This window comes from Camelus dromedarius, chromosome 21 (assembly GCF_036321535.1).
Source record: "Camelus dromedarius isolate mCamDro1 chromosome 21, mCamDro1.pat, whole genome shotgun sequence".
In the NCBI taxonomy this organism is placed as follows: domain Eukaryota; kingdom Metazoa; phylum Chordata; class Mammalia; order Artiodactyla; family Camelidae; genus Camelus; species Camelus dromedarius.
Genome location: NC_087456.1, coordinates 12,741,449 through 12,760,974, shown reverse-complemented (window position 1 = coordinate 12,760,974; position 19,526 = coordinate 12,741,449). Strand labels below are relative to the sequence as shown.

General features: G+C 35.4%; 1 protein-coding gene across 4 annotated transcripts; it reads right to left on the bottom strand.

Annotated features, from left to right (window-relative positions):
• Positions 1-207: 207 nt before the first annotated feature.
• TATDN3 (TatD DNase domain containing 3) lies at positions 208-19,518 on the bottom strand. Of its 4 annotated transcripts, none has more exons than XM_010992118.3 (10): positions 19,309-19,487; positions 17,415-17,447; positions 16,425-16,498; positions 16,138-16,222; positions 12,570-12,632; positions 11,531-11,640; positions 11,310-11,365; positions 9,910-10,022; positions 4,452-4,550; positions 208-942 (listed from the first exon to the last, which is right to left on the bottom strand). In XM_010992118.3, the coding sequence occupies exons 1-10, from the start codon at positions 19,372-19,374 to the stop codon at positions 799-801; spliced, it is 843 nt and encodes a 280-aa protein (XP_010990420.1). In that variant the 5' UTR covers positions 19,375-19,487; the 3' UTR covers positions 208-798. The 4 variants fall into 4 exon arrangements, with proteins under 4 accessions (XP_010990420.1, XP_010990421.1, XP_010990422.1 ...); XM_010992119.3 differs by having other exon boundaries at positions 4,452-4,532; positions 19,309-19,485; XM_010992120.3 differs by having other exon boundaries at positions 4,452-4,529; positions 19,309-19,484.
• Positions 19,519-19,526: the final 8 nt, after the last annotated feature.

Sequence of the window (19,526 nt, the reverse complement as noted above, 5' to 3'; positions counted from 1 at the left end):
CAGTTGTAGACGACCTTCTCTGTGAGTCTTCCCATCTTTCTCACCAATAATGCTCTGTAAACAGTTGTAATTTTGTGTGCTTGTGCGAGGAGGCAAGCTCAGAGTCCACCTGCTCTGCCATCTTGGCCACTCCTCTGTGACCTTCACCATGCACTTTACATTTTAAATGAAGCTATTTACGTTTTAAACATGTGGAAAAACTCAGACTGGAATGTAAAATCAATTTATTAACTAAACTTGGGGCTTGGTATTTAATGGTGATTGTACAAACCATTGGCTTCACAGATCAAAATATAAGATCAATACAAAAGCCTTGTACATTTTTTCTCTTAAAAATAAATAATTCAAAGTACTAAAAGTTGAATTTTTCAAACCCAGAAAAGAGAAGATTTATGGTAGTATAGGAAACTAGACACTCTCATTTTACTGGATAAATCCTGTGGAAAGTCAAACAGATGGTGAAGGATCAAACTTTAACCTATTCCAGGCCATCACAGTAGCACTTATTTCTTACCTGTGGAAGCCACACTTGCCAGAAGAAATGGTTTCAGTTCACATGATGGTTCTATTTAAAGGGGCAAGGTATGAAGCGGTGGTGTTTCACAATCTCCTGCAAGGGCTTCATTAATTAAGCAGCAGTGCAAGATGGAATCAGAGCCCACAATTTCAGGATCCAAGCCCAGATGTACTTCTAAGAGAAATACTTCTCTAAAATTATACTCTTCTATATCCCTATGCAATAGCTTGAACATTTATTTTTCTCAAATGCTGCCCCCTGCAGTTGATTTTGTTTTCAAGCTATTTCGGGAGCAGGTGCCGAAGCTTGGGAAACAGTTTCAGTGCATTCTGTGTTGTCACTTCTATGACTTCTTCCACTGAGATCCCTTTCACCTGGGCAATATATTCTGCTGAGATGGAAATGTTTTGGGGCTCATTCCGTACCTGAAACAGAACAATGCATATGCTAAATCATACATGACACTCACGGAAAGCAATCCTTGGAGACTGTAGATAAAATAGAAGAAAATGAATTGCTAAAAACAACTGATGAGCTCTTCTTTTTTTCAAATGGGGGGAGGTGAAGCTGAGAAGGCCCTGAACTTCAGCTCGTAAGCTACGGCCACAATGTTGATTGTAAGTCTGTGCTGCTCTTGAAAAGAGCCCTGGGGTATTAATAATTGAGATCCCAGCACCTGGCATATGAAGCAGTCTGCACATAGTGCACACTTGGCAACCTGCCTGACTGATGGATTAACTCTGCTTTGTTGCTCAAATGATTGCTTGTAATGGTCATGCTTTGCTGCTTGGCTATTTCACCTCACAGGCTACATTACAGTCTGATTCAAGTAATGCCATCGTGTGTCTGGAAGACTACACAGAGTACGTACCCCTATTTCACTGAATCAAAGATGCACTTCGCCCCTATCTTAACGTGTCTGAAATTGATATATATTTTATTGACATTCAATGGCATATCAAAGTATAATTGGTAGTGTTTTTTTTCCCTAATGGTCACAAAACAGTGGCACATCTACAATTAGTGGTATTTAGATTTGATGAAATATATTATTATTGTTATTATTAAGTTATCTACTCAGGATGATTATTATGTTCAGAGGAGTAAGATAACTGTTAAGTTTAAAAAAAAATTTTTTTTTTTTGAGTAAATGTAGATTTATTTAGAGAGATATATGCTGCATAGAGTATAGGCTGTTTCAAACGGCAAGAGAAAGGCCACAAGGTGTGGGGGTTGGGTGCTCAGGTTAAAGTAAAAGTAGGTACACACTCCACAGAGTGCAGGCTGTCTCCAAAGAGGAGGGAGCAAGAAAGGCGGCCAGGGGCAGTGTCGCCAGTTTTTATGGGCTCTGTAGCTTCCCACGCCTACAAGTGGCAGGACTATTCCAACTACCCTGGGGAAGGGGCTGGGATTCCCAGGAATTGGGCTACCATCCACTCTTTGACCTTTTGTGGTTAGCCTTGGGACAGTCATGGTGTCTGTGGGCATGTTATTTATCATGCTGATATGCTACAATGAGCATATAATGAAGCTCAAGGTCTACTAGAAGTCAAATCTTCAGCCATCTTAATCCTCAAGGCCTACTGGGAGTTGAATCTTCCACCATTTTGGTGTTAATTGCTGTCATTCCGGGCATGGCTGTGCCCTGCCCCCTTCCCTCCTGTCTCATTTCTCCCGTCAGAAATTTTATTCCCATAATCTTATAGGGGTGCAGAGGGGTGATGATTCATCTTTCGAAACTACTTCCAGGCTGAGTAGGGGTGTTGATCCTGCCTATCAAGGAACAAAAATCTCCGAATGCCTAATCTAGGGGCCCCAGGGGCAGGATAAAAAAATAATCTTGATAGTGTAGCCTAAGAAAACAAAGAAAAATGTGCACCAAGATTTAGGTTCAAGGACATTCAACATATTGTTTATAAAATAGTTGACCCTTGAACAATATGGGTTTGAACTGTGTGGGTCCACTTACATACAGATATTTTTCCAATAAATACTACAGTACCACAAGATTCAAGCTTTGTTGACTCTACCAATGCAGAACCACGAAGACAAGGGCTGAATTCACAGATGCAAAACTGCAGATACAAAGGGTGAATACATGTGGATTTTCCACGGTGTGGGGCGGGATGAGTGTTAGCACCTCTAACCCCTCCATTGTTCAAGGGTCAACTGTAAATAACAATATCAAGTTAACTATATTATGGTATATTAACACACTAAAATTTATGCATTTATTAAACCTGATGAGGAAAAGTATATTTATTGACATTTATATATGTTCATCACATAAAAGCACGTTATGAAATGATGTGTTCAGGCTAATCTTACTTTTATGAAAAATATATACGTGTACATATATGGATATAAAAAAATCTAGGACATAAGAACATGCATTTATTTAGTGCTTGCTGTAGGCAAGGTTTTGTTCTAAGCTTTTCATGGAATCTGTCATTTAATCCTCAAAATAACTCTGATATGGGTACTATTATTATTAGCATTCCTTTTTTATAAATAAGAAGATATCCTAAACAGCTAGTAGGTAGCCCAGTTGAGGTTTAGACTTGAGCAATCTGACATGAGAGTTTACACTTTAACCACTATATTATAGTGGTAACCTTTCAGTGGTAGATGGCTCTATTTTCTTGTTTATGATTTTCTATGTTTTCTAATTTTCTAGAACAATCATATTTTGCTTAAAAAGCATATGCAATTTAAAAATTCAATTATTCAATATATATTTTCAGTACCTGCTTAGTACCTGTTTAAATCTAGATGCCAGAGACTCACTATTTTTATCAAATCATCTAAATACAATTATAAAACTGAGTCACAACAGCATTTGAAATTCATTGCTGTTTAGGGAGAAAAAGCTAGATTCTTCTCCTTCTATTTCACACAGTAGTAAGAAGGTAATTCTGTACCATTCTGTCCTACACTCAAACAAAAAAATAACTGGAGTTATGGTCCTTTATTTTCTCATTCCTCTGTCTTCTATATTCTTTTAAGGGCTGATGTATAAAAATAAGTAACTAATTGGGTGTTAATTAGGAAAAATTCACATTGTAATCACAAATAATCATAATTTACTAAAAATTACATCACTACTGCTCCCAAACCTCTGACTCTTGAGTGCCAGTCCTCCAAATCTGGGAGGCATGGAGACACAGATCTGATGGGCAGTCAGGGAACTTAGTAAGCTATACATTGGGAGGTGATTATAACACACACTGTCTAAAGCAAATGAAGTAGATATTGTGGCTTCCTTTCAGAAAACTGCAATTTATAATAGTTCCAATATTTAAAATATGATTCTCTATATTCTTTGCCTACAATAACAAAAAGTACAGCAAAGATCACATAAATAAATCTATGACTATATCATATTGATATAGTACTTGAACTAAAAGAAACTGAGCCTCATTTTAACATGCTAATTAAAATAAAAATAAACATTTATTGAGCATCTACTATATACCAGACACTGGTAGGCACTTTCATATATATTACTTCATTTAATCCTCACTGTAATAATTCAAAGTATTTTATTATTATTTTGCCCACATTTTATAAAAGAAGAAACAGTTTCAGAGAGCTTAAGTAACTTGCCCAAAGTCACAGAGGTAGTGGGCAGCAGAGATGGAATTTGAATCCAGGTCTTTCTCACTCTAGACAATGAGCTTTTTACTATACTGGTCTAGATTTCAATATTACAAAAATTATGACATGGCATATATAAAATAATATTCTTTGGAGCATAATTAGCTATATTTAGAAAAGACCTGAAATTAAGTTAACATAACCTCTTAACCTAGCATTAAAACAGGATTCCTTCATATTTACACTGTAATGAGAAACACAGCTAAACCAAAAATAGTTCAAACAGTTCAAATGAAAGATACAATTTAAATAATGTAAATATCAGAAAATCATTTACCTGTTTTTCTGGTCCTAGTGCAGGTGAATCTGTTTCTAAGCAAATTGAAGTTAAAGGCAACTGTTTCACAAGTTTCTGCTTCTTAGAGGAAAGAGAAAGCTAGTAAGTTTAAAACATGAAAAATAAAGACCAAAAAAAAGGAGCATTAAACCAAGATGTGAATGCATTTTACTCTGCAAGAACCTATAATTCATGCTTTAATATTAAATCAATAAATGTTCGGTATGTTCTCATCATTCTACTATTAACAGATTTAAACAGAAACATTCTTTGCCAAAAATTATCCAAAGCTTCCAGGGACCGAAAAAGTAGTATAGCAAAAAATGAAGTACATCTAGCAAGAAATCAAACACCTGACATCACGTGTCCACTGAAAGATCCAGAGAAGAGATTTCTGTTGTTTCTCCACCACCATCACCACCACACTCAGTGTTTCTTTCCACTGCTCATTTTAAATCACTCATGGCTTTATAAAACCACAGTTCATATGCACATTTTAAATTTTAGATTGGGTGGTAGATGATTTTATTTTGTTCATGATTTTCTGTCTAAGGACTACAGTGAACACAATGAGTATTATACCAAAAACATAATTCTCTTGCAGCTACTGTACTTTTAAAGTAAAAAATGGGAAGGAGATACATTAGGCAAAGTGAACACTGTTAGAATAAACTGTTTTAAGGTTAAAATTTCAAAAGCACAGAAATAGGTATATTTATGCACTTTTGGTAGCATGAAAGTTAAATTAGTATAAACCTCCATGAAGGAAACATGACAACATAACCAAAAATTTAAGATGTATACCCTTTTTTTTTTTTCAGTGATTTCATTTATAGGCAATAACTACAAAAGTGAAAATGTGTATTTGTGGATGTACAAAGGTAATCACTGAGCACAGTTTACAACAGTGAAAAATGAGAAACAACCTAATCTTTACTTGAGGTAATGCTTAAATAAATTATGGTGTATTCATATTGTGAAATATGCAGTCATTTTAATGACAGTTCATAGTTACAAATACAAATAAATACCTGTGAAGTTGACTCAAAACAAAACAAAAAGAATAAGGTATCTTCTTATTTTATCTGAATCAATGTTAACAATGATTGTCTCTGAGTGGTAGGATTTGAGTTGTCTTGAAATCTGCTCTTTTCCATTTTCTACAATGTACAAATATTATCTTTAAAATTAGAATATATAGCATTTTAGTTCTGGCAAAGAAACAATACCACAGCTAAAGATTACTACTAGTTAAGAAATTTCTCTACAAATAATAAAAGTAGAAAAAATAAAAATAATCTTGGATTATCATTTAACTTGGCCTAACTGACATTTCAAGAACACACCACCCAACAATAGCAGAATACACATTCTTTTTCAAGTATATATGTTCTAGTCACCAAGACAGACCATGTACTGGGCCATTAAATTTCAACCAATTTAGAAGAATTAAAATCATACAATGTATGATTTTAGAATTAAACAGAATTAAAGTAGAAATCAGTAACAGAAAGATATCAGGAAAACCTGTAAGTATTTGGAAATTAAACAACACACTTTTAAACAATTGATATGGTCAAAGAGAAACTCACAAAGTAAATTATACAATGTTTTGAACCAAAAGAAAGTGAAAATACAGCATATATCAAAATTTGTGGATTGCAAGTATAAGAAGTGGGTAGTGCTAATGCAACTCTAGTATTACATGTATATATTAGAAAACAAATGAGATTTTGAATAAATAATTTAAGATTCTACCTTAAAAAACAATAAAATGAAACTATAAAAAGGAGAATATATTATGATCAAGTAGAATGTATCCTAGGAATGCAAGGTTGGTTCAACATCAGAAAATCAATCAATATAATATAATCAATGGCAAAATAAAGAAAATACACATAATCATCTCAGTAGATGCAGAAAAAGCATTTGACAAACTGAAAATGGAAATAAAATTGACAGAAAATAAACAGTTTCTTAAAAAAATAGAAAAGAAAGAACATTTGACAAAAATCCAACATCCATTTTTGATTTAACATTCTGCTGGTAGTTGTTTATAGTGAAATAAGACAAGAAAAAGAAATAAAAGAGTACAAATATTGGAAAAGCAAAGGTAAAGCTGTCTTCGTTTATAGATGACATGATTGTCTATATAAAAAATCCTGAAAAAACCTACAAAACTCTACTAAAACTAATAATTTAGCAAGGTCACTTGATGAAAGTTTAACATATAAAAATCAGCTGTATTTCCATATACTAACAATGAACAATTGATAACTTACTTTTAAAACAGTATCATTTAAAACAGAATGAAAAATATGAAATTTCTAGGGATAAATATAACTAAATATATGTAGGTTCTATATGCCAAAAATTATAAAACACTGATGAGAGAAATGAAAGATCCAAATAAGGAGATATACTGTGTTCATGTGAATTATCCCCAAATTGATCTATAGATTCAATACAATCCCAATAAAAATCCCAGTCAACTTTTTTGTAGTTTTATGAAGCTGATTCTAATACATACGGAAAAGTGAAGAACTTGGAGTAGTCTAAATGATTCTGAAAATAGATACATACTTGGAGGACTCATACTACCTGACTTTTAAACTTACCACAAATCTAATCACGATAGTGGGATACTGGCATAAGGACAGGCATGTACCAAGATAGATCAATGGTATAGAATTGAAAAATGAGAAACAGACCCTGGTATAAGGCCAATTAGTTTTTTTTTTTAAGTGCCAAAGTAATTTAAGGAAGAAAGAATGGTCTTTTCCACAAATTGTACCAAAACTAGACATCTACTGGCAAAAAATGAATCTTGACTCATACTTCACATCATATATAAAATAGATCACAAACCTAAATGTAAAATTAAATATAAATCTTCTAGAAGAAAATATAAGAAAAAATTTTCGTGACCTCGGGTTAGATAAATTTTTTTTAGATATGACAGTAAAAGTACAAATCCTAAAAGAAAAATACTAATCAACAGAAGTTCATCAAAATTAAGAACTTCTGCTCTTTGAAAGACACTTCAGAAAATGAAAAGACTGGGAGAAGAAATTTTCAAAACATACAGCATATAGGACTTGTGTCCCAAATATATAAAAACTCTGGCAACTCAATAATGAAAAACAGTATTGCTTTCCCCGCCCCTCCCTGCCAAAAGGTGCAAAATATTTGAAAGGAACTTCACCAAACAGAGACATATGGATGTATGAATGGAAATTAAGAATATGAAAAGATGTGCTTATTTTAAATGTCATTAGCCACTGAAGGAATGTAAATGAAAACCACAAAGAATGATGACTCTACCTGTCTCACAATAGCTAAGAAAATGACACCACCAAGTGCTGGTAAGGATGCAGAACCAAAACTTTGACGTATGACTGGCGGGATTTCAAAATGATTCAGCCACTTTGGAAATCAGTTTGACAGTTTCTTATTAAGGTAAACATATACTTACCTTATGACTCAGCAGTACCACTTCCAGGTATTAATGTGACAAAAATGAAAATATATGTCCAAACAAAGATCTATGTGTGAATGTTTACAGCAAGTCTATTCATAATAGTCCCAAACTGAAACAATTCAAATGATCATCAACTGGTAGGTGGATATGCATATTACTCAACCATGAAAATAAATGGACTACTTATACATGCAGTAACATCAATGAACCCAAAAGCATTAAATAAAAGAAGCCACATCCAAAAGACTACATAAATTATTTCATTTATATGACATGCTAGAAAAGGCAAAACTATAGGGACAGAAATCAGATCAGTGGTTGCCTGGGACGGGAGATAGAATGAGGGATTTACTAGAAAGGAACATGAAGCAATTTTTTGGGGATGATGGAAATATTCTCTATCTTGAATGTGGTGGTAGTTACATGCCAGTATATACTTGTCAAAACACACAAATTTATACACCTAAAAAGGGTGAATCACTATAGGCGTATTCCTCATTAAGCCTGAATTTAAAAATTGTAATTAAAAAAAAACAGATAAATGATCTCTATTGAAGACTTTTTAAAAAATTGGCTATACTTCAATTCTATACTCTTACACTAGTTTTTGAATATTAATAGACAACTTACTGTATTTCATAGAATTTAAGGTGCCATTGATTGTTACATGCATCTCAATTTCACATACAATAAAATATGAAAAAACAAGTATCTTAAAAATGGTGAAATAAGTTAGATTACCTAAATTGGTTTTTGTTACATTGTTCATTGGTATAATTTATATGCCATGATATTCACTCTTTAAAAGTATACAAGTCAGTAGTTTTTACTATATTCACAAGGTTGTACAACCATCATCACTGTTTAATTTCAGTATATTTTCATCACCCTAGAAAGAAACCCTTTACCCACTATTAGCAGTCACTCCTTGTTTTTCTTTTCCCTGGCAACCACTGATCTACTTTTCTGTCTCTATGGATTTGCCTAGTCTGGACATTGGACAAATGGAATGATACAGTATGTGGTCCTTTGTGTCTTGCTGCTTTTTTCTTAGCATAATGTTTTCAAGGTTCATCCATGTTTTAGCATGAATCAGTACTTCATTTCTTTTTATGGCTGAATAATATTCCATTGCATGGGTACAACACATTTTGTTCATCCATTCATCAGCTGATGGACATTTACATTTACACTTTTTGGCTATTATGAATAATGCTATAAACACTCCTGTTCAAGTTTTTGTGTAAGTATGTTTTCATTTCTCTTGGGTATCTACCTAAAAGTGGAATTGCTGGATCACACGGTAACTTTATATTTAATGTTCTGAGGAATGAAACTGAGTGGATGTAAAGTGATAACTCATTGTGCCTTTGATTTGTATTTTCATAATGGCTAATGATATTGAACATCGTTTTATGTGCTTATTGGTCATTTGTATGTCTTTTTTTGAGAAATATCTATTTAAACTCTTTGCCAATTTTTAAATCAAGTTATTTGTCTTTTTATTGTTGAGTTGTAATGGTTTTATATATTCTGGACACTAGACCCCTTATCAGATATATAATTGCAAATATGTTTCTCATTCTGTGGGTTATCTTTTCACTTTCTTGATAGTGCTTTTGAGGCATGAAGGTTCAAATTTTCTTTTTATTGTTGAAGTTTTAAATTTTGATGATATCCAATTTAATCTATTTTTTCTTTGGTTTGCTTGTTCTTTTAGCGTCGTATCTAAGAAACCACTGCCTAGTCCAAGATCATAAAGATTTATATCTGTTTTCTTCTAAGAGCTTTATAATTTTAGCTCTTACATTTAGTTCTTTGATCCATTGTTGAGTTACTTTTCATATAAGTGTGAAGTAGGGACCTAGGATTAATTTTTGTAATAAAACCAGAAAAGTATCACAAATATGTAATAAAAGTTCATATTTTAAAGTGTATTTCACAAAGTGTAAAATGAAGTTTAATGAGAGAATTTACCTGTCCACTTCTAACGATAGAAGGCGGAATTGAGAAGAAGTACCCAGCTCTTATTCCTTCCATGGCTACAGATGGCCGACCGTCAAATGCATGAAGCAACACTTTGTCAGCACCTCTCAAAAATTAAAGACAAATCAGAGTCCTATTTTATTTCCTTAATGAGAGATTTCCCATTAATCAAATTGAGCAAGACAGATTTTAAGTAAATGTTGGCCACTGCGATATAAAGATAAGGTTCTGTGACGTCTAAAACGTAGATAAATACAGTGTTCAAATAGTAGAATAAAAATATAGTATATTCTTAATCTTTAGAATAAAACAAATTAAATTGAAATACAAGTTTTTAAGTTATTATTTAAACTTCCTATACCATCATACCTTTTCTAAAAGTTTGTGACTTGTCAAATTACTGTTCTTAATAGGTTTTTAAGCAGTCAAATTGTCCTTAACAAGAACGCTAGTGGAAGAAGAAACAGGGAGATAAATGACCTATAAATTCAATAGTCAGAGTTGGCTTCTAAAAACTACCTCTAGTTCTCAAAGGATGGCTGCTCAGCCTGTATAAAAATCATGCTCTAGGTGATTCCAGAGTGGGTTAGTCCTCAACACTGAGAAATACAATACTTTCTTGTTGCAGGCAATTACATTTACTTCACTGTTTGGTGCTGTTTTTCAAATGGTAGGTGTGACATTTAGTGGGTTACAATCATAAGTAAGTTATGAAATCAATTTAATGGGTCAAGACTGGCCAGCATGTGCTTGTATGATACCTATTACAGATAGCTATACACACATACATATAGATGTACTGCTTCTTAAACTTTGGTCAGTTTTCTGTATGTGTATACACTGAGTCTCAAAGTCTTAGAACCAAAATGTGTACATACTGAGTTTCAAAATAAAATATACTTCTTAGTGTGAATGGCACATTAAACATTTTGAAAAGTAATCCAGTAAGAAGTATTTTTACTTCAGGAACAACTGGTGAAGATGACAGTGTATTTTACATACGATGGCCACAATCTGTATAGTACAAGCCAGAAAATATGCAAAACAGTAACCCAATTATATCACCATTCTTTGCTTTGTTTTTTCCTCTCTCACTAATCAGCTGGTTAAGCTGACTAAAATATAAGAACTGATAATTTTTAAATTAAGGAATATAATTACTTGATTCAGTTTTTCATTTGCTTTATCCTGGTCTCATAATCATAATCACACTGAAAACCTTGTAAATAGTAGGCTGATTTGCAAAACCATCTTAGTTGATTTCCATCTCTACCCTCAACCCATTCCCTTTCCTTTAATAAATCAAATAAAACATGGCTTGTTGTACAAGAACATGGACTAGAATTGTCAAACTGAAATGTTAAACATATTTTTTTCAGGAACCTAAATACCTTGCTCATTTAAGAGGCTGATGGTGGGTCTTCCAGCTGAGCGTGAGTGAACATTTCTGTTTAACAACAAAAAAATTCCTTTTAAGTACTTAATATAAAAGTATTATTTTTGTTATACTAAAGAAATTCAGAGAAAAAGAAATGCAGAGCTCCATTTCAGGAGAATCATTATTTAATTTGCTCTATAAATATTAATAAAGAAAGATGATTAATTAACTTACAAAGGCAAATTTAGTCTTTTGGCTAACTGGACCTGTCTGATTAGGACTTGTCTTTGCTCTTCCTTCTGTTCATCAGTGCCAGCAATTCTAGGGGAGAAATCTAGTCCAACCTGTAACAGAAAAATAAAACAGAATTACATGTTTATGGTTTAACAAACCCCAAAAGATGTACTATGGAGCAATACTGTCCAAGAGAAATACAATGGGAGCCCTAACAAGAGTCACATACACTTTACATTTTCTAGCAGCCACATTAAAAACACTAACAAGAAACAGGTGAAATTATTTTAATAATATACTTTAATCCACTGTACTAAAACACTACCATCATCATTATTAGACAGTAATATTATTATTTTAACACACAAATAAACATCATTGAGTTATTTTACGTTCTCTTTTGGGGGGATGGCACTCTGAAATCCTCTATGCTTTTTACCTTGCTAGCTCATCTCAGTTTGGACCAGTCACATTTCAAGTGCTCAGCAGTTGCATGTGGTCACCACATTGGACAGTGAAGATGATAAATGACTGCTTCCCTCGATACTACTTTGGCATGCATTGCTATAACCTATATTCTGAACGTGTTATTCTTATCATTTATCTTTAATTAGAAGTGGAGTTCATTACCAAGGGATACAATGATTCACAACTATAAATTATTTAATAAAAATGTTCTTTAATTATAAGCTACAACCTATTTAAAGTATCCTTGAACATAGTATTTTAACTAACCAGAGAGATAACTATATTTAAGCAAAAGTAAAAAACAAACAAACAAAAAAAAAAAACAAAAAGAGCAAAGTATATTGAAATGTTAATAAAGTAGTTTTCTTCCATTAACATAAGCCTATGGTGAGGCTTTCTATTGTTTTACCCCTAAGCGCTTTCAAGGAGGTACTCACAAATTCTTCTTCTGAACAGGGTGAACTTAATTATCCAAGTCTATTATAATCACCAATATTGAATTAAGGATTATCTTTCTATATCACATGAAAGTCTAAATTAGAAATGATCTGATCAGCTAGTAGGTATTTACCTCTCCAATTGCCAACAATCGATCCTTATAATTCTCAATAATGGGCAAAGCTACATCCAAATCCTGGGAGAAAAAAAGTAAATTTATTAAAATAGGAGAGGGGAATTGATATTTTATAAACACCTATTATATCCCAGACACGATGCTATACTGGGTCCTTTATGTACATTCAATATCTTGAGGAAGTAGAGGAATAATAATTCTTCCATAATGGTCAATACTTCTACCTGGAAATTTGAGTTACAAGAACATGACTTTTTATGAAGATTCCCACTTGAACACTTTCTTCTGTTTAGGAGGCATTTCCTGGCACTTAGGAGGACTGATTTAAATTTTCTGGAATAGCTGAGCAAGAGAGCAGAAAGCCACCAGGGGGTCACCTTTGTGAGTGAGTTTTGGGGAGTTACATTCTCTTCTTATGGTACTAATGGTTTGTGAGTTTTAACAGTGAAAATTCCACACATCATTTGCATTATTTTCACTGATTTCTTTTGTCTTTATAGTCCTGCTTAGCCTATTTTTATCTTAAAGGTTCAACAATGTAAATACTAAATATCACATACGTGCTTGCATGTCAACTACTGAAGTAATGGTATACCATTAGTTTCCGTGACATTACTACCTCTACTTAAAGAGAATTCCTCCACTTAAAAAGGCAAGGGAAAGACAAATACATGAAATATTTGCTTCTAGATATTTTAAACTACTTTAAGGATTTTAGTCTCAGTATATGTAAATTCAAGGTACTTCTACTAAGGATAATCAGAACAAGGGAGAATCAAGAAAAGGGAGGTAGAGTAGATGGGGGAAGAACAGGAGATTTTATAATTACATCTTGAGAAAGAGAAAAGAAGAGGAGGGAGGGTAAACTCAGGCCTTACACATTCCAGTAGATTCAATGATGGAGAATAATACTGTCAGGAGCTAAGAGTATATAACCCCAGGTATCAGAGATACCTGGGTGTCTGACGATAGCTGAGTAGGTCAAAATGTCAGGCAAAGATTTTCCTCATCAAACATCCAAACTACTCTGTGTCTCTGGAACCTCAGAGGGACTGGAGGAGTTAGAGAGATTACCCAGGAAATGTTTGACACTTAGAAAGTCTTAAGTCTGAAAGAAATTGCACATTTGGATGAAGACCAGATACGGGGAAAAAATGCTTCTTGGAAAATGTATTATCTATAAAAAGAAGCAAAACAAATTTACAATGAGACCATTACAATTCTTATGAAATATTTTGGAAGTTTCTGGCAAGCCAAGGATAGTAAGTAGAAATTAACATAATTCATATCACTAATTTAATATATATAAATGTATTTGTATGTGTGGTCTACCATTTTATTTTAATAGATGTAAAAATATTTATTAAGGACAATCATAAGTCTATTTCTAACTTCAGTTTTATTCCCACTTCCTCCATTAAGGTCTCAAGTTCCTTAACAGCTAATGGTTCTATTGTGGGTTTTTTAAATATCCTATACCTCTACATCCTATGATTGTGAACACTACCACTACATACTTATTCATGATTTACAAATAAGGAAATTGAGACTTGGCGAAGGTTAAGTGCCACAGATTGTAGAAGCCAGTAGGCCAAGTGTCTTTGACTTCAAAGTCCATGCTGTTTCCACTATGCTGCTGAAAGAAGAAAAGCGAGAGAAGGAAGGGAAGGAGGAAGAAAGGGAAGGAAGAAAGAAGGACAAAGGGGAGGGAGGAGGGGACACTTACTCTGAATGATTTAAAATATTTAGAATGGATTTTTTATTAAATAAAGTGTTTAGTCTTCAGAACCTTTAGAACAGGGGTCAGGTGTGTAACAGAAACTAGTGACGTGGGTTAAGCAGGGACAGGAACCGACTGGACAGCACATGCCCTGCCTGCAGGGGGCAGCAGATTGTGGCCAGTGAATTGTGATGCCCCAGGGTATGGCGGGGGCCTAAATCCTGCCTGGTAATAATAACTATAAATAAATTAATTCAGGAATATGCTGAAAGATTTGTGTGATGCTAGGCAATTTTCATTTTAAAAACCAAGGTAATTTAGTGAATATTTTCTACATACCTAACTTTGTACTACATATTGGGAGCTTATAATCTAATCAATACGTGAAAACTAAACCAAGGCATGAACTACAAGCACATTAGGAATAAAACTGCTTAACAGTGGTCCTTCCCAGAGGGCTTTCTTGAGATGTGATGAGTTCCCATCTGCTTTCAGAATCTAAAATTACCTGAATATTGCTGATATCTTAATTAGTTTTGTAGTTAAACCATCCTGTCAGTTCTACACTCATGCCAAAAATATGCCAAATCCACCCACTTCTCTTCCGCTCCACTGCTACCACTGGTCCAAACCACCACCGTTTCTCACACAGACTATTGTAATAGCCTCCTAACTATTCTCCCTTCTTCCTTTTTTGCCCTCTTCAAAATCAATTCTTCACACCATTGCCAAGGAGATCTTCTCAAAACAGAAACCACATCCTGTCACTCCTCACTTTAAATACCCCATTGATGTAAACTACAATCCAACAAGGCCCTGTATGAGGTGGTCGGTGATCCCTGCCCAATCCCCTGACCTCATCACCGTTACTTCCCCTTCCCTGTCGTCACATCAGTCCTCTTTCTAGACCACATCAAGCTTATTTCTACCTTAGGACCTTTGTGCTTGGTTGTTTCCTTTGCCTGTAACATCCTGACCCCTCCCTTTGCATGGTCAATTCCTTTGTAGCATTGAGGCTGCAGTTCAAGTGTCACCACCTCAGAGAGGCCTTCTTTGACCTCACGATCTAAAAACCAACATCCATAATCCCCAACACATAATCTTGGTTCATGGTCTTTAAAGCACTTACTATTACCTAAAGTTTTCCTGTGAATGTATCTAATTGCTGATCATCTGTCTGCCCCCACCTAGACTCCAGCTTCCATGAGAGGGATTTTACTCTAGTGCTTAGAGCAGTGCTTGGAATACAGTAGGTGCTCAGTAAACACTTGTCGACTGACTATCTAAATGAATGCCTATTAGTATAATCTCTACATAAATGAAAGAAATACTGTACCTTGTATCTTTATTTTTTCTGGATATTTTATCACTTTTTTGCCAAAGCAATGTGACAACATGATAAGAAAATGTGAAAGCAAGTTGCCTATAACTCGACCAGATCATCACCGCTAGTAGCATTTCTATATTTTTCTCTTTAGTCTTTTCCTTATAGAATATATTTTCACCTGGATGTGACTCATAGTGAATAAACCATTTGGTGTCCTGCTTTTCTCCCTACACTACACTGTAAACATTTCCCACACTGCTACATAAACATTACAATCTTCATTTTTTATAAATGCATTATATTTAACACTCTACAAGTTAACTAGTTATTCATTTATTTCTGAACCTCTAGGCTGTTTCTACTTTTTCTCTATTACAAATAATGCTGCAATGAACATCTTTGTAGAAGACAGAATTTTCTTTTGGATTATCGCCTTGGAATATAAATCAGAAAGAGGAGGATTACTAAGTCAAAAGGTGCTATCATTTTTTATGGTTCTTGTTTCATAGGACTGTTACCTTTAAAGTGACACTTCTTTGATCTTCTGGTGAAACTCCTTGAACTGGGTGAACACCCAAGCATGGCAGGACAAACCCATTATACCTAAAAATGCAGAAGAAATTAAGAAAGCAGGAATATTAGACTAGGAGACAATGTTACTCTAAAGAACAAATAGGAAGGAATTTTCTTAGTGCTATGTTTTTAAGATTTTTTTCTTCTTATTCTCTAAAAACATATTATCAATATGACATCATAACTGCATCCTTATTAACAACTCTTCCTAATTCTTAATGAGAAGTAGCACCTTTCTGAAAGCTTCATGATCTTTTCAAATTCTCCTGAATGTTCAGCAACCACCACAAGAACCATAACATTGGCCTGAAACAAAAATGAATAGAATAGTTAAGAGTTTCAAACAACATACATCCAAGATAATTAAATAAAAAGTTAAAGTCTTCTGTGTTTTCAGTTATCCTTGCTCACTCACACTCCACCAATATAATCAAAATGGCTATCACTGAGTAGTCACTATGTTTCAGGCACTATGTTCAGTGAATATAAATATTAGCTCATTTAATCTACCTACCCCTATGACATAGGCACTGCTATAATCCATTGCATGGCTCAAGAGACAGAGTTTTGGATGGAGCCAAATAACTTGCCCAAGATCATTAGGCCTGTGTAAAACTCTATGTAATCTCCCATAGTGAAAGATGGCTGTATAAAAAAGTGTACTGGCAACCATTTCTGACTGTCACATTCAGGGAAGACCACAAAATGCTAGTTACAATGAATTTCATAAACACTTCCAAAAATTAGTAATTTTTTTCCCAAACAAATCAGAATGCTTCAGAAAACTTTTATAATTTCTCCAAGAACTCCAGAATAATACTAATTTAAGAACTGACAGAATCTGTTCCATTTTGCTGGTGAGCGTGGTGGCTGCGGGAACGTGCCCTGGATTCAGACTATCTTCTATCGCTTTATTAATGGGCATCTTTGGACATGTATAATCTCTAGGCGTTAGTTTCATCATCTACAAAGTGGGTAATGGTTGGATATAAAATAGCAGCTTCCTCAGAGGGTTGTGGTGAAACATTAAATGAGATAATGCGGAGAACAGGCGTAGCTCACTGCCTGGCACATAGTAAATACTTAATAAATGCTACTTTTTATTAACTTTTTATCACTGAGGCAAACTCAACATAGTATCTCTAAATTTCAATCTGTTTTAGATCAAAATTAGCAAGAAAACAAAAGCAACAAAAAAGGGCAATTATAGATATTGACTTACTTTCTTGGCTTTCTCCAACACATCATCCAGATCCTAAAATAAGCATAAGTAATCACAGTTATTTTGGATAGATAAGAACCTGTTCCTTGGCTGTGTAGATCAATGTAGTTGAGGCACCATAAAGAGTGACAATGATAACGGGGGAGGGTATAACTCAGTGGCAGAGAGGGTGCTTAGCATGTATGAGGTCTTGGGGTCAATCCCCAGTATTTCCACTAAAAAAAGTTAAATAGATAAATAACCTAATTATTCCCCTCAAAAAAACCTAACTAAATAAATTTTAATTTTTTTTTTAAAAAAAGAATGACAATGATGGCAAGGAACAGGGTAGAGGGATGTGCAGAGCCTGTGCTGCTCCACCTTCTGTTTACTCTCAGTAAAATCTGGCTTCTGTTCCCACTCCACTATAACAGAAATTGTTATTCTCAAATATAAAGGACACTTCTTTGTCCTCCTACTCTCCTCCTCAGCAGCAATAGGAACCTCTCATTTGTCCACTCCTTTCCTGAAATATTTTCCACTCTTAGCTTCTACAAACACTACTCTGCAACTGGCTGCTACTTTTCATTCTGGCTGTCTCTCCTCTATCTGATTTCAGGACCTTATGCTTCTCTCTCTGTACTCACCTTAAGTGATCTCATGACTAGGCTCACTTTGCTAATGAGTCTCCAATTTTTATCTCTAGCCTATAATTCTCTCCTGAACCCAAGATTCACATTTTAAAATGCCCAGATGATATCTCCACTTGGATGGATACTGGGTTTCAACCTGTGCCAAATAGAACTCTTTTCTCCCCAACAAACCTATTCCTTCTGCCTGCCCTCTCCAGCCTGTTTTCCCCCATCTCATTAAACAGCACCACCATCTCTCCACAGCATCCTCAAGTTCTCCCTTTCTCTCCCCTTCTACGTCCAATTCCTCTCAGCTCGTACTATACATTCCATCTCTAAAATATGCCTTGAATCCATCTGCTGCTCTCAAACTCCCCTGCAACCACCATCTCTTATCTACAAACTGCAAAAGCCTCCAAACGGGGCATCTAACTTTCACTTCTGCTCTCTTCTATCTATGGGCCAGCATCAGCAAAACGGTTTTTAAATGGATATCAGGTCTCCTTACTCTCCTTAAAAACAAAAACAAAAACAAAAACAAAAACCTTTTACTGGATCCTCATTGTGCTTCTAATGAAATCCAAACTCCTTACTGATCTACCTCACCTATCCTCTGCAAACCTCTTCGGTCTGGTTTTATGCTCAAGCTCCATCCAGTAGCTTGGCAGTGCCAAGTTCTACCTTGTTTGGAGGCCTGCAACCTGCCTGCTTTCCTCACCGCCGTACTTCCACCCCCTTGCTTGGCTGGCTCTTTCTAGCCCCAACTTAAGTGTCACTTCTTGAGACGCGTCCGTCTAAAATAGACTCCACTCTTCCTTCTATATTATTAGTCTTTAGTTTTCAATGTAGTGGGTAAAACACTTTGAAACCCCGATTTTGTGTGTATGTGGTTCTTTCTGTTTGCTTCTCTCCCAATTAGAACTGGAGCATGCGGCGTGTCGGAGCGAGCCGGTGTTTTGAGGACCGCGTCCTGGGGAAAGTGGATTCTCAGCCAGGACCTGTGAGGCCAGTGGATAAACAGCCGGGCCAAAGCAGGCAGGACTCCAGTAGCAGGGAACAGCAAATAAAAGCCACGTGGAGATAGAAGTTTATCTTTATTCAGGATCAGAAAGAAAAATCAGTGCGACTAAGATTAAATAGGGAGTAAGGAGCAAATTGCACAGGGCCATAGACAGAGGCCTGGGAGGATTTGAGGCTTCGTCCTAAAGGAGGAGAGCAAGATAACCTGAAAGGAAGAACGGGGGCCTCCCCTCTCCCACGGGCCCGGCCTCGCCCTCACGTACGCGGTCAAAGTCCGGAGCGGAGAGGTGGCAGTGACAGTCCACCAGCCCTACGCCCGCCGCCCCCATGGCCGCAGCCACTGAAGCTCTCCTCTCGTCCGCGGAGTCCCAGCCGGAACGCTGCTGCCGCGGCGGGCCGAGTTTCCGGCCGGACGCTTGCTCCTTCCTCCCGGGACACCCGCTCTTCCGCTCCCAGAGTTCCCGCCCACAGTTCAAGCTGG